This window comes from Salvia miltiorrhiza, chromosome 2, assembly GCF_028751815.1.
Source record: "Salvia miltiorrhiza cultivar Shanhuang (shh) chromosome 2, IMPLAD_Smil_shh, whole genome shotgun sequence".
Taxonomy (NCBI): domain Eukaryota; kingdom Viridiplantae; phylum Streptophyta; class Magnoliopsida; order Lamiales; family Lamiaceae; genus Salvia; species Salvia miltiorrhiza.
In genome coordinates, this window is record NC_080388.1 from 71,248,862 (window position 1) to 71,265,704 (window position 16,843).

At 34.3% G+C, this 16,843-nt stretch overlaps 1 protein-coding gene across 1 annotated transcript; it reads right to left on the bottom strand.

The window, feature by feature from the left end:
* Nucleotides 1–3,344: 3,344 nt before the first annotated feature.
* LOC131009052 (uncharacterized) lies at nucleotides 3,345–4,169 on the bottom strand. The gene is made up of 3 exons (XM_057936261.1): nucleotides 3,962–4,169; nucleotides 3,800–3,858; nucleotides 3,345–3,695 (listed from the first exon to the last, which is right to left on the bottom strand). The coding sequence occupies exons 1-3, from the start codon at nucleotides 4,044–4,046 to the stop codon at nucleotides 3,573–3,575; spliced, it is 267 nt and encodes an 88-aa protein (XP_057792244.1). The 5' UTR covers nucleotides 4,047–4,169; the 3' UTR covers nucleotides 3,345–3,572.
* Nucleotides 4,170–16,843: the final 12,674 nt, after the last annotated feature.

Sequence of the window (16,843 nt, forward strand, 5' to 3'; positions counted from 1 at the left end):
AATTATATATATGCGTGGATGTAGTATTTTGTTTGCTGCTTGACATACTTGTGTGTGTATTTTTTTTTTTTATGTTTTGTTTGATGATCATGTAAGAGAATTGAGGGGGGGGGGGGGTTTCCAATTTTTTTCTTGTAATATTTATTGAAGAAAAGAAATACTGCAACCATGCTTTTTTAAAAGATCTCTGATTGCGAAGCAGTATTGCTCTGTTCCGTCCAAAAAAATATATTTGTATAATTTTGTGTAGGATTTGATAATATCAGTATGCACTGATTGAATTATTAAGGTGGTAGAGAATGAGAGTGATCTAATGAATGTGTTAAAAGTTTCGTGTTTGCAAAGCTAAATTCATTTTTAATGTCATGCTCCTAACTTTTATTAGGTGTAAACATTAATTTTATTTATTTTTAGGTGGAGGGAAGGAATGAAGATGATGAAAATTGAAACTTTGACATCAGTATCAAGAGAAAGGGCCTTCATTACTTAAATGTCCCCTACTGGATATTAGTCAATTTGATAATGTTAAATGATTTCAAATTTTAAAATTAATGCAACACATTATAGATAATTTTAGATTACTTGTTTATCGGATGCATATACATAAGGACTGATATATATTTATAGGGATGTCAAAAAAGCCCGAAATCGACGGGTCGACCCGAATAGACCGATAAAAAAGGTGGGTTAGGGCTGAAAATTTTTAGCCCGAAAAAAATTTAGCCCGAATGGTCCGAACCGAAAATAGCCCGAGCCCGATAGGGTTGGCCCGATTAACCGAACACTTTCTTAATAATTGATTTCTAAACTTTAATACTTTACTTTTTAATTTGATAATAACATTTTGATGCTTGTATAATATGTTCTGATTTTTTCTAACGATTAATAATAAATATTTATGATATAAAAGTCAAGTAAAGATAGTAATTAATGTTATATCTATATACAATTTTTATCGAAAACAAAATTAAATTTAGATATTATGTAAATTTACATTAAAATAACACTAATTTTTTTTATCTAAAATAAGGCGAAATATTTTGATTTAAAAAACACAACATATTTTTATTACAATAATATGATTATCCATATAAAAAGTTTATACATATAAAAAAATCGTACATTTGTGGGCCCGAACGGGCTAGCCCGAAACCGAGTGGGTTAGGGTTAGGGTCAAAAAATTTTAGCCCGAAAAATAAAAAAACCGACTAGCCCGAACCGAAAATAACCCGAAATCAAATGGGTTGGCCCGAAACCGAGTGGGTTGGCCCGATTGACATCCCTATATATTTATGAGCAGCATTGATATTTAATCTATATAAGCATTTATTATTTTTATATTTATTTTTAATTTTAATTCTAATACCTTATAAATTATTACGAAGATCATTAAATTTGTGAATTGCATAAAAAGAAATTAAACCCCGATTTATTCTTTTGTTCTTCTATTCGAAGTTACAGAAAAAAACTGAATGCAAATAATAGTATATAAATGCTAGAATAAAAGCAATATTCGCAATTAAAAAAAAAAGATTAATGCTGATGTGTACTGTGCTAAGAAATAATGGGAGACGTCTTCCTATTTTCTCATTTTCGTTTTCACAAATTAAAACATCTTTCTAATCGATTTTAAAAAACAATTTCATTGATTATTACCCTTATAATTATCATATATTTATACGCATTGCTAATAATTAATTTACCCATCACTTTTCATTTGAATTAGTCCATTAATCACTATTATTATCTTTTATATCATTATTATTTTTTTAATTTATAGGACTCTTTATCTACTTATTAAATACACAATTAGTTTAATTATTATAACACTGACTCCCCTTAAAAAGATATTTCATGGACGGAAGGAGTATATTATAACATAATAAAAGAGGTGGTTTTCTGTACACCTGGGTGCACCGTACACCCGAATTATACCCGACCCGGATTCTGACCCAATTGGACAATCCTGACCCATTTTTTCTTGAAATAACACTAACACTAACACGAAATGACACTAACACTAACACGATATTGAATTACACTAACACTATTTTATTTTACAAATAACACTATTTCAAAAATGACACTAACATGCACTATATTGAAATGACACTAACACTACATGTAAATGACACTAACACTATATTAAAATGACACTAACACTATATCGAAATGACACTAACACTTGACATTCGGGTAGGATAGTGGCCAATTAAGTTAGTTTCGGATCGGGTACGATCCGGGTGTACGTACATGAGATTTTATGTAATAAAAACAAGGTGTAATTGCCCCTAAATACATTACCTTTCACTATTTTCTGAAATTGCACATCATCTTTAAAATCTGTCTCATAATACATAACGTAAAAATGGAATTGCACATTATCTTTAAAGTTATGAATTATGAGATAAATTTTAAAGATAATGTGCAATTTCAGAAAATGATGAAAAATAATAATTACCCCCTAAAATAACCTTACGAAGGAATTCCTTTTGTACCCTCTGTATAAAAATATGTCAAGTCCCATAATAATTAATCATGACTTTTGAAGGGCAATTTTAAGATTGTTGCTCAATTAAATTGCACTATAGGTGGATGGTGCACCACCTCAAATTGCACTTGTTTCATATCCCACTATAAACAATTAGTAAATTTCGAACTTGGTGGAGATATTTGTGGCACCCCCTTAAATAAGGTGGTTTACCTAATAACCTCTCACTTTCAATCTTTTAATTTAACGTGAAAAAGGTATAGGATAAATTTATGGCATATTCAAGAACTACAAATATTCTTTTTAATTTCCTTATCTGATTCAAATTATATAAATTAGAATTTAAAATAAACTTTAATTGTTGGAGTTCTAGTTCTTATTAGAACGAGCTTACTGAAATACGATTAATTTCAATCTCAAAGTTGCTTTAATTTGAATTAATTAGTAGATGGATAATTAATTATTATATATACATATATATAATATCTTTTTTTTTTTGATCAGTAAAGTAAAAATTTTATTAAAAGAAAAGGGATCAAGGCATCAGGAATGCCAATCAAAACAACAAAACAAGTTTGAAGCAACATATATATAATATCTTATTTTGTTTTTCTATATATTTTGTATGGAGAGAATCGAAATGTACGTACATTACAAATTTACAATATTAAAGCAAACACAAGTTGGAAGAGATTCACAGTTTTTTTTTTTTCACAAAAAATTCAACCTAGAAGCTGATCGAGCTCAAAAACACATAAAATCAGGAATTTTTTTTTAAAAAAAGACACAGAATTATATTATTATTACTCTTCATGCCATAAAATCTGATCCATGCACACTCACAAGAGAAATATTTAAGAAAAATATTTAGAACAATTAATATCCAAACTATCTCATCCAGTCACCTAATCAACTAAGGTCCAGATCCCATAACGTTACATCTGATCCCTCTAATATAATTTTCCTACTGAAATAAACAACCATGTCTACATTTTCTCTTTGAGAAAACTAGACAACACATCTATAATAACATCAAATATTTCTAACTATCTATATATTACCAACATTTAACTTTTTTATTTCAGCAGTCACTGCAACCTCCTCTTCCCAGTTGAGGCCTTGGTGTGTGTCGATTGTTCGCCCCCGATCCCGGATAGTCGTTCACCTCTATCTCCATTCTTCTCATCACCAAATTAGGGTTTTCCTGCAAAATTAGGATGGAAGAAATCTTTAATTAATTAATTTTCTAGCTCCATAATGTTAATTATATAGTTTTGTACAAAATCATCAAGATTTGGTTGAATATACCAAGAGGGATCCTTCTGCAACCTGACCATTCTGAATTTTCTGGACAAGATTAGAACTTCCTGCAACAAAAGGAGACAAAATATTTAGTATATATGAATTTCAGATAGGAAAATGTTGTATATATAAATGTATATAGAATTGAAGATTGATATTGATGATTACTTGTAAATGGGATGGCTCCATTCAAGCTCATATGGAAATACAAGCACAATATCACCACCATTACCCTAATGCAAGTGCCTGCCATTGATACAACACACTAATAATCAAACTCTTTCTCTCTCTTCTTTTTTCTCCCTCTCTCTATATATGCATGTATGTATATGTAAGAAGTGGGGTTTATATATAGTTTCCAAAAGGCAAATTCAAGTGCTGGATGTTGTTAATGTGGGAAGTGGGCAGTAGGGCACTTTGTATGGTGCATGGTTAATTTACTAACACAAGTCAAAAAGGTGTTGGTTAATTGAAAGATAAGCATGTATTAGGAAAGTTTTATTAATTACACTTACATACACAACACTGTCAACACATATGATAATTATACATAACAAAGAAGTATCAGATAATGGGCCCTTCAATGTTACGACTTTTTTTTGTAGTATGATTGAGTCAAAAAAAAAAAAAATCAGTTTCGTCAAATCGGGACTTTAATTAATATTTTGGATTATTTGTACCTGACTAACCTTGAATTAATCTTGATTTTGCTTCAATTGGATTTTTTTAAGTTTCGGAGGTAGTTCCGATCGAGGAATATATCCATTTTGCTATTGCCAAAAAAAAAAATATATATATATACCACGACTATAAAAATAAAATATTTTTTGTGTGTGTATATACAAATTTAACCTTATGCTTTAAGAATAATAAATAAATAAATAACTCGCGAATGTTGCTATATATCGTCGCGACGATTACATGGACATGTTTATAATTTACGAATTCACAAAGTTTTTTTTTTTTTTGCATGTTTGTAATATTCGCGTATCAAATAGTGGTTAATTTTGTTGGGAAAAGATGGTGAATAAATATTCACGAGTGTCCAAATAAATGACACTTGCACAGCGGAACCAGGATAATTCTTTTCCCTCTTGCTGGATTACAAAATGGGATCCAAACCAAGAAAATATTTGGTGCAAAATATAAGAAAAATATGAGACAAGAATTTTTACGTGGAAAACCCAAATTGGGAAAAACCACGAGACCGTAGTCTAGAAATCTTCCACTATGTATATAGTAGGCTTACAAAATTCTCCCTACACAAAATAAGGGAAACACAAATCTCAAGTTTAATAACTTGGAAAAACACAAGAGGACTGAGCTACTATTTTAAGAGAGATGAAAAATCCTATGATTTTTCCTCACAATTTTCTTCTCTCAAATGCACTCACCAAACTCTCTCTTGTTTTGCCTCACACCTCTCGCACTTCTGCACTTCTTCATTTGCCGAATACATAGCTCTATTTATAGGAAAGTTGAGCTGTTGTTTGTTGAAGTTTGCTGCTTTGCTGCAGCAATTGTTGAAGAAGACTTCGCTGCATTGCCGAGGATACATGGTGGGCTGCAGCTATTTTTTCTTGCTGCCAATTCAACAACTTTCCTCAAATGTCAAAAGTTGTGGGTTCCTTTGTCAAAAAACGTGGGGCATTTCACATTGAGGTGGATTTACCTCAACAATTCTCCCCCTCCACCTCATGTGGAGATTCAACTAGACCTGCTTCACGTTTGCAGATCTCAAACTTATCTCGGGGTAAGGACTTGGTAAACATATCTGCACCATTCTCATCGGTGTGGATCTTCTCGAGCTGCATTAGTTTCCTTTCAAGTGCATCTCGAATCCAGTGATATCTCACATCAATATGTTTCGTTCTCGAGTGAAAACTCGAATTCTTACTCAAGTGAATTGCACTTTGACTGTCGCAGTAAAGCACATACTTCTCTTGCTTCAAGCCCAACTCTTGTAGAAACTTCTTCAACCACAACACCTCTTTGCAAGCTTCCGTCACAGCAATGTACTCAGCTTCCGTTGTGGATAATGCCACGCATTTTTGAAGTTTCGATTGCCACGAGATAGCTCCCCCTGCAAGTCTCATCAGGTATCCAGATGTGGATTTCCTGGAATCTATGTCACCAGCCATGTCTGCATCCACATATCCTTCAAGTAGAATATGGTTATCACCAAACTTCAGACAAAGTTTAGAAGTACCTCTCAGATACCGAAATATCCATTTCACTGCTGTCCAATGCTCTTTTCCTGGGTTTGAGAGAAATCGACTTACCACACCAACTGCGTGAGCGACGTCAGGTCTAGTGCATATCATAGCATACATTAGACTCCCCACCGCAGAAGCATATGGAACCTTTTGCAGTTCTTCCTTTTCTGTCTCACTTGTCGGGCATTGTGCTGAGCTTAGCTTCATGTGACCCGCAAGTGGAGTGGCGACTGGCTTCGACTTGCTCATTCTAAATCTTTCAAGAACTTTCTCAATATATTGTTCTTGAGATAACCAGAGCTCCTTGCTCTTCCTGTCCCTGAAGATCTTCATTCCAAGGATCTGCTTAGCCGCGCCTAAGTCTTTCATCGCAAAAGACTTGCTTAGCTCTTTCTTCAGCTTATCAATCTTGCTGGCATCATGGCCTACAATTAACATATCGTCAACGTAGACTGACAATATGATAAAATCACCTCCTGTGAACTTCTTGAAGAAAACACAGTGATCTGAGGTGGTCTTGTTGTAGCCATGGGTTGACATGAAGGACTCAAACTTCATGTACCATAGTCTGGGAGCTTGTTTCAGGCCGTACAAGCTCTTCTTCAACCTGCATACAAGGTTCTCTTTTCCTTTAACTTTGAAACCTTCAGGCTGGTCCATGTAGATTTCTTTGTCTAAATCTCCATGCAGAAATGCAGTCTTCACATCAAGTTGCTCGATCTCCAGGTCCAAACTGGCAGCAATCGCGAGCACCACTCTGATTGAAGACATCTTCACCACTGGTGAGAAAATCTCTTCAAAATCAACACCCTTTTTCTGACTGAAACCCTTCACAACTAGTCTCGCCTTGTACCTTGGTTGTGAGCTATTCTCCTCAGCCTTTAATCGGTAGACCCACTTATTTTTCAGCGATCTCTTGCCGGCTGGCAACTTCACTAAGTCATAGGTGTGATTTTCAACTAAGGAGTTCATCTCCTCCTTCATGGCTTCTAACCACTTCTCCTTTTGGTCATGCGCCATGGCTTCTACAAAACTCTGTGGTTCTCCTCCATCAGTGAGCATTACATACTCATGTGGGCTATATCTGGTAGAAGCTTGTCTTTCTCTGGTAGACCTTCTGACTGGAGGGACATCATCTTGTACAGGTGGAGTCTGATCGTCACCTGCTTCATCATCAACCGGATCACCATGCTCCGATTGGGTATCTCCCCCGTAATTCTGGAGTGTCGGTGAAGGAACTGGATCTAAGTTGACAGGAACTTCTGAATTAGATTCAGGCTTTTCCTTCGCATCATCAGGAACTTGATCTTCAAGGAATACAACATCCCTGCTTCTGATGACTTTCCTGTTAACTGGGTCCCATAATCTATAACCAAACTCTTCATGAGCGTATCCCAAGAAGATACATGGTTTGGTTTTATCATCAAGCTTGGATCTCTCATCTTTTGGAATGTAAACAAAAGCCCTGCAGCCAAACACTCTCAAGTGTTTGTAAGACACGTCTTTCCCTGACCAAACTCTATCTGGAATGTCACCACCCAGAGGAGTTGATGGAGAAAGGTTGATCAAGTCAACTGCGGTCCTCATAGCTTCACCCCAAAAGGATTTTGGCAGTTTGGAGTGCGACAGCATGCATTTGATTCTCACAAATTGTTCTGTTCATCCTTTCTGCCACGCCATTATGTTGAGAGGTCTTTGGGACGCTTTTCTCAAGCTTGATACCATGGTTCCTGCAGTGTTGCTCAAACGGGCCTTGGTACTCACCGCCGTTATCTGCACGAACACACTTCAGTTTCCTTCCTGTTTGTCTCTCGACTTTTGCTTGAAAATTCTTAAAGACCTCCAACGTTTGGTCTTTGGTTTTCAAAGCAAAACACCAGACTTTCCTCGAAAAATCGTCAATGAAAGTGACGAAATATAGTGCGCCACCAAGAGTTTTGTCTTTCATGTAGCACAAATCTGTGTGCACCAAATCAAGAGGTTGAGCTCTTCTTGATGGAGAGAAGCTCTTGAATGCAACTCTGTGTTGTTTTCCGGCCAAACAATCAACACAGGTTTCCAAGTGCATTCCTTTTAACCTCAGGGATGAGGCTTCTTCTAGCCAAGATCTCCAGACCTTTCTGGCTCAGATGCCCAAGCCTCTTATGCCATATCTCAATGGAGGAATTTTTGACGACTGCATTCACCTCTCCATTGGACAACGTTGCATGCATCATGTAGAGAGAATTTTGCTTTCTACCCTTTGCTGCAATTAGAGAGCCTTTGATTAGCTTCCACTTTCCTTCGCCGAAATGGTTAATGTAGCCATCATCGTCGAGCTTGCCAGTGGAAATAATATTGAGTCTGATATCAGGAACATGTCGGACATCTTTTAAGATAAGCTTACATCCAGTGTTAGTAAGCAGGACAATGTCTCCTATACCAGCAACTTCTGTCACACCATGATTGGCCATTCTGACTTTGCCAAAGCTGCCACCGGTGTAGGATGCAAACATATCACGATGTGGTGAAATGTGATATGATGCACCCGAATCAACGATCCAGTCTGTTTGTTGGCATGACGAACTCACAAGAGCATCATCGCAAACTACGACAACATCGCCATCAGTTGCAACTGCTGTTGTGTCATTCTCAGCTTTTTCATTATTTCCACGTGCTTGATCTTTTTTCTTCTTTCTGCAGTCTCTCTCATAGTGGTTTGGACCACCGCAATAATGGCATTTGAAGTCTTTCCTGGGTTTAGACTTCTCCCTGGATTTATCTCTCGAGTATTGAGAGCCTTTACTTTTACTTCTCCCTCGATCTCCGTTTTCAGCAATCATCGCCTTTGTCTCAGAAGAACGTTCTTGATCTTTTCTTCTGGATTCTTCATTAAGAAGACAATCTTTGACCATCTGCAAGGTCAGTGCTCCACCTGGAGCCGAGTTGCTGATTGACACTACAAGAGTGTCCCAACTGTCCGGCAACGAACTGAGTAGCAATAAAGCTACGACTTCATCATCAAGAGAAATCTTCATGTTGGTGGATTGGTTGATAAGACCCTGGTATGCATTGAGGTGCTCCGTCATGTTGGCACCCTCCGCATATCGCAAGCGAACGATTTTTCTGATGATGGAAGCTTTGTTTAAAGCATTTTTCCTTTCAAACATAGCTTCCATTTTCTTCCAAAGAACGTCAGCTTTTTCCTCATTAGCAAAATGATGAAAAATACTGTGTTCAATGAAGCGCCGGACGTAACCAACTGTTTTTCTGTGCATGATGACCCATTCATCATCACTCATATCCTTTGGTTTGGCATCATCTCCATGTAAGGGCAAATAGAGATCCTTACAATAGAGAAGATCCAACATGCTTGGCTTCCAAATTGAGTAATTTGATCCGTTCAATTTGAACATACCACCAAGCGACGACGATTCCTCCATTTTTAATCCGCCTCTGAACCAAAGTGGCTCTGATACCACTTGTTGGGAAAAGATGGTGAATAAATATTCACGAGTGTCCAAATAAATGACACTTGCACAGCGGAACCAGGATAATTCTTTTCCCTCTTGCTGGATTACAAAATGGGATCCAAACCAAGAAAATATTTGGTGCAAAATATAAGAAAAATATGAGACAAGAATTTTTACGTGGAAAACCCAAATTGGGAAAAACCACGAGACCGTAGTCTAGAAATCTTCCACTATGTATATAGTAGGCTTACAAAATTCTCCCTACACAAAATAGGGGAAACACAAATCTCAAGTTTAATAACTTGGAAAAACACAAGAGGACTGAGCTACTATTTTAAGAGAGATGAAAAATCCTATGATTTTTCCTCACAATTTTCTTCTCTCAAATGCACTCACCAAACTCTCTCTTGTTTTGCCTCACACCTCTCGCACTTCTGCACTTCTTCATTTGCTGAATACATAGCTCTATTTATAGGAAAGTTGAGCTGTTGTTTGTTGAAGTTTGCTGCTTTGCTGCAGCAATTGTTGAAGAAGACTTCGCTACATTGCCGAGGATACATGGTGGGCTGCAGCTATTTTTTCTTGCTGCCAATTCAACAACTTTCCTCAAATGTCAAAAGTTGTGGGTTCCTTTGTCAAAAAACGTGGGGCATTTCACATTGAGGTGGATTTACCTCAACAAATTTTTAATTTTTACATATTATTATATGTAGTTGTGGCTACCTTTATCTTTATTGTAGCAAAATGACTATTTTTATTTAGCAAATTGCCTCAATTTTAATTTGTGTGATGTTTGGATTCGATTAAATTAAAACATATTAATATATGAAGAGTTTTAAGAGCCCGACTGATTGAATTGAAGGGAAGTTCATGAATTCTATTAGTATAATATTATTATGTAAAGTTCAGGGACCAATTTAAATCATTATATTATTGATTTAAATTAAGTCACTGATACGTAAGTCCTGGCACAGACTGTATATGTCTGTCTCTATCTTTTTAAAAGTTAAGTCAACAATGTGAAGTTTGCATGAAGGTTTTGCTATGATGATATTTTATAAATGTTGGACTTTTTGATTAGTGAAGAAGTGGAAGATATGATGAGATTTTATTTAAGTCAATTTTGGAACAAAAAGATGGTTCAGCAACTGCTAGTGGAATGTGACAATTCCTACATTCATGGTAATTGATTAGGTTCATATCATGATTTCGGAATTCTCTGAATTTTTTCAGTTTAATTAATCATATAATTATTTATATTTGAAAATGTGTTACGAAAAACTTAACAATATAATTAATTCTTCGATCGGAATTAAAGAAAAATAAAATCATAATATACATCTTTAATTTGGATTTAAATAATGGCCCTTTTTCATGTAGTGAATTGAGGCCTAACGCATGCATATTATAACGTATGACGTGTTATGTTGTTATGCTTCATTAAAATTAATTACCACTTCGATCGACAGCTGTTGCAACAAACCTTATTCCAAAAAGAAAAAATTAAAGACAAATACAATAATTTCCTTGTAAGTAATTAAGAGCCGCAATACAAATTTAATTAGAACAAATATATCGTGCATGTAAATTTTGAATATATTAAAGTTTGTCTCCTTATATAATAAATTTTTCACAAAAGTTTATGTATTATGTATCAATTAAATACTTTATAAATATATATCAAGAACAGATCATGTCTGGAAACCGGGCCATTTGTTTTATATTGTATAGTTTCAGTATGTGAAATTCTCAATCTGTTGACTTTTTTTTTTCCTTTTAATTGAAGATACACATTTGACTAAATTTACTTATGATATCACCAATTGAATTTCGTAGCAAAAGAGTAAATGTTATATACATTTGAATTAAATTCTACTATGACACATCATGCATGTTGAGCGTCAATTAATGAAACTCATAATTAAAGTAGTAAATTAAATGAAAATAATTGTGTGCCCGATTTTTAAAGCAAAGCACTCACTCTAACCATTTGGATTATTTTACTTGTTTATTTAATTCTTTTTAAAGGTTAGTTTTTGTTTTATTTTATTCTAAATCTATGTGCATTGAAGGTACGATTGCGTATATTTTTTAGTATAGACGTACGAATAATTCCAATTAGATCACTACATACGTCACAACTTCTTCTAATTAAGTGCTTGAGATATCAATATTAAATGCTGCTAATTTGATTTCTCCCGCTCAAAGGCAGATGAGTAAAAACTGTATAAAATAGAGCAACAATCCAATTTAAACATATATATGTTGTAGTAGAAAATCTCAATTCTCATGTAAATTAAATGAATCATATATTCCCCCTAAAAAGATGAATCATATATTTTAAGAGGCAAGTATACAAATTTTCATTAATTCAATTTTGATTTTGCACATTAATTAAAAAGCATGCCTTCAAATAGATGAATTAATTTTCACATATATGTCAATTTACAGTGAATTAATGATATTGCAGTTAGATGAAGTGGTAAATTAATGTCATCATGATTATTTGAAGTGACGTACACATTCAACTACATTGGTCGTTTAAGCCATGTAGACATTTCATGCGTCCCATCTTATCATTAATTTGGAGGGCAATTGATAATTGCGTGAGAGATCAGAACAACTAAAAATTCATGTACTAATTTCGAGGCACCCGTTCAAATGCAAAATTAAGATTTAAGGAAAGTTTGTGTATTTAAGCGCAACCTTTTAAGTGTAACTCTTAGGGTATGTTTGTTTTTATCCCTCTAAATAGAGAGATAATATAATGAGATATCAATTTACCATTTAAAGTAGGGATCACATTTTTTACGTCTTTTTTACCACTGCATATTTATGGGTCGTTAATCATTATGCATGTGAACAGAACCTGTTGTAATCATCTTCTTTACGTTGAACCTTTTGACTTATATACCAAAATAAGTGCATTGTGGATTTTTAATAGATTTCGTAATTGACTAATTAAAATATAATTAATGCTGTGTATTGTTGTGTACTCGACATAAAAATGCCAATGTTCTCCACCCTGTAAATATCCTTGGATTTTCAGACGACATTAATCATGCAACTATCTCCACACAGCATGCCCCCCCCCCCCCCCCCCCGCCCAAAAAAAAACAAAAACAATTATGATATGTTTCGTCGTGTTTTTCACTTACAATCAATGAAATGCTACAAATTTTCACTCGTAAGTATTTATTCAAAAAATAATTAAAGAATAAAATAAAATTAAAATTGTTACTTAATTAATTAATTGCTGCAAATTTTCACGTGTAAGTACACACTTTAAAAGTTTTGTTGTTGAAGTTAAAACTAGTCAAATGGGATCCTCTGTCCCAAAATATAGTGTGTACCACGTGTACCACTCTTCATTTCTTTGTATTTATAAATTATTTTTTATTTCATTTTAATTTATTATGCTTTTATATATTATAAAGATAATTAACAAGGGTTCAATATAGCACCACCGTTGCCAACTGCATCATAACAACATTTTCTTCTAGTCTATCTTCCCTTATTTTACGTTTTTTTTTTTCTCTAAATTTACGAGGTAAAATAAACCGAAGGAAATATGAAAAACTGAAATAATGCATGTATACGTAGAAATTCGAACACCAATAGTCATCATTCATGAGTTAAAAAAGGAAACCTGAAAATTTGACAAACTTCTATATTGAATAATGGTGTGGATATCCCAAAGAGTTCATTCTTGGTTGTAATATGCTCGCAAATTAATCGTGCGGGTCAGATCATTATCGACTTGATCTCGTAACAATTCAACATGTTAAGGTCAAATCTAGACTCAATTTGTTAAGAATATGCTCGACCGAACACAAATTTGATACGGGCATAAATAAGATACAATATATTTTGTGTAGACACGATATAATTATGACACGCTAATTAATATCACGAAGCGATTAAAATTGAACTTGTACGTATGATAGTTTCTTTAATATTCTTTATTCAATTCTTTAAATAATTCTTTTTTTTTTCCAATGATTTTGTAATAATACTTCCTATTCCAGTTTGCTGCTTAATGGGCCTATGCTTCACATGATCTTTACGAAATAAAAAGGCCCACCAGGCCATAATCAATACATGAAATATCTAATTTAGATGGGCCTCCAAACGGGCTTCTTTTTTTCCCTTTTCATTTTGTTTTTCAAAATTAAGGGGGGTGTATTCGTTGTGGATTTCCACAGACTTTAAAAAGTCCATGGAATTCACATAGATTCCAGACGACTTTCAAAGAATTCGTGGTTGGATTTCACCTCGATTTTCACTGATTTTCAAAGAATTTAGGGGATAATTCTGGAATTGAAATCCATGATGCCAACGCCCGCTGAGTCCCAGCACCGCTGGAAACCCAGCAAGCGCTGGGAACAAAATAGTCACCGCAAACACTTGGAAAATACAGTCCTTGCTGTCTATAAGTAAGAGATGTGGCAGCATAACTAATAATGCCACAAGGGAACAAAATAGTAACCAGGTATTCATTTGCATAAACCATGTGAAAAATTTGTTTTTGACAAGTCATTAAAAGTTACATCAGGAAGCAATACCTGAACTATTGAGATTATGGTCATAACTGACATGCGCAGCCATCGCATGTCACGTCCTTCCTTTGCATCTGTTCTAGCCATGTCTGCCACTGAATGCAACAAGCTTTTAGCAACATTAGGTGCCAAAGCTGCCTTTTGGGTAGTAAACTCACAATCATTAGAGCTGAAGCCTGCATACAGTAAAAGAGAAAGAAAGTGAAACTTCTACATTGCTGAATAAAAGACAAACACCAAACATTTTGCTGGAAGTTGACCTTCTGATTCAATCCCTTTGCACCATGTTGCAACCCAGAACTCACCTATGGAAGAATCCTCTTAACAATATCACTATCAACAGTAACAAGCCCTAAAACCTCAAAAATAACTGCCGTACAAAAGCCAGTGACATGCTGTGACGTTTGGATCTTTTTGACTGGTGTAGCCTAAAAGTTGAAACGCTTTCAGGTAATCATGATAGGAGCAAAGCTTGCTGATTAAAAAATCATAAGCCCAAAAAAGTCTTACCAACTCCCTGTCCAGCTCCTTGCTCTGGAAACTGAACAAATCATTCTTGTAGTTCCTAAAGCACTCCTCCATACTTATTAAAACCTCCAGCTCCTGACTATTTTGTTCCCAGCGCTCGCTGGACTATTTTGCAATGAATACCTGGTTACTGGCATTATTAGTTTATGCGCTGGGCCCAGCGACCGCGGCAACCCAGCGGCCGCTGGGAACCCAGCGCCCGCTCAAACCCAACGAGCGCTGGACTTTCTCAACGGATGCTGAGTTCCGGCGCTCGCTGGCTTCTTGGCCGCGGGCGCTGGAACTCAGCGCTCGCTTAAAATTTCATGGATTTCAATTCTCGTGGTTTTTGGCCGGATTTCGTCGTGTGTATTTTTTGGATGAAATCCATGAAAGTCATTCCGGATTTTAAGTCAATGGAATAACAAATACACCTAGATTTGTATGGATTTTAAAAAGTCTCAAACGAATACACCCAGATTTATATGGACTTTTAAAAGTCTTAAACGAATACACCCAGATTTCTGCAGACTTTTAAAAGTCTGGAACGAATACACCCAGACTTTTAAAATCCATAAAAATCTATTAAACTCCACAACGAATACACCCCCCTAAATGATTGCTTTCATCCAAAAAAAATCAACAAATTTAATCAATTGTAATAATACATCCTTTTATACTAATCCTAAATCATATAAAAACCAGCTTTCCATATTAGCACTTATAAGAGAAGCTGGTATAATAAGCAAAAAAGAAAATGTCCTTATTTCAAAAAAACATGCAATTAGCATACCCATCTCCCAACTTTATAACCTAACTTAATTATAATTATTATGATAATATTTGTTAGTATAAAATAAGCATTGCTTTACACCTAAAGATATAAAATATAGGGTAAATAAGTATATTTTATCCTCATTTAAGACCATTTTTTTTATTAACACTTAAGACCATTTTTAAGTCTGTTTACTCACTTTTACACGTTTCATGCACCAGCTCATGATTCCACCTTGCCTTGCTAAGGATAAAACTTTGAGATATAGATGAATATTAATTAGGATCCAAATTTAAAAATGAAATATTATCACACTAAAAATGAAGAGATAATATTATCTCTCATTGAAGTGAAAATAAGGAATAAAAAATGATATATTTTTTTTTTGTATAAAATGTGGAAAAAGAAATGAGGCATTTAAAGCCATAAATTTTTGTTATCCTTTTTTTCCCATGATAAATTTATCCGTCAAAATAAATTAACGCACCCTTAATAGAAATAGTTAATCGTGTTATTAAAAAATGGACATGCTAAAAGAAATATCAAAATTGAAAATGGCCTGGGTTAAAGTGTAGGTTATATACGGCTCAAATTTTGGAGATTTTTGAAGAAAAAAAAAATACTTGAATTTTATTTATTTTTAAAAAACCTCAAACTTTGTGGAATTTCTCAATTTTGGAGTACGATCGAAACTACGATTCTGAAAAATTGAATCAAAATAACTCATGATGAGTTGAGTTCTCTCATTGAATATACCATAAATGAGGTGGAATTTTCACCACCTCACAACAGATTCTCGTCCTTCCACTTTATTTATTCTATTTATATTCAAGTCAAGACTTCAAGAAGTTGATTCGGTTTTCTGATGTCAGATTACTGATTAAGTGATAAATTAAAACTATTTGCAAATTAGTTTGTGATTTAAAAAAAAAAACGAAAAAATAGTTCAGATCATATTGTTTAATTATTAAGTGAACACTTAATTAAAATTGAAATAAAAGAGAAAAGCACATACACCTATTACAATAAAATTAAAAATGCATGACACAAATAAGACACTTCGTAGTATGAATAATGAGCATTACCCGACAACAGAAAAACTGAAGAAACTAAGGGTGCCTCCAACAATGATCCCAGTTTCTAGTTTTCAAATTGCCACATCAGCTTTAGAAACTCACATACTTTTTTCTCTCACATCTCCTCCAACAATAAACCAGTTTCTTACTTTTTAGGGTCCCACCATAATACACAATCCCTATATATATATATATATATATATATCTCTCTCTCTCTCTCTATATATATATATATATATATATATATTCCAATTAATTTTATTTGCATTACTCCCTCCGTCCCAATAAAAGTGGCTACTTTTTTTTGGGCACGGAGATTAAGAAGGGGATTGTTATGTTTTAATTGAGTGTGACCCACCAAAATTAGTGAGTAATTTTTAGAAATTGGCTTACAATTGTTGACCAAATTAGTGAGTAATTTTGACATTTTTAGAAAGTGGCCTACAATTGTTGACCAAATTAGTG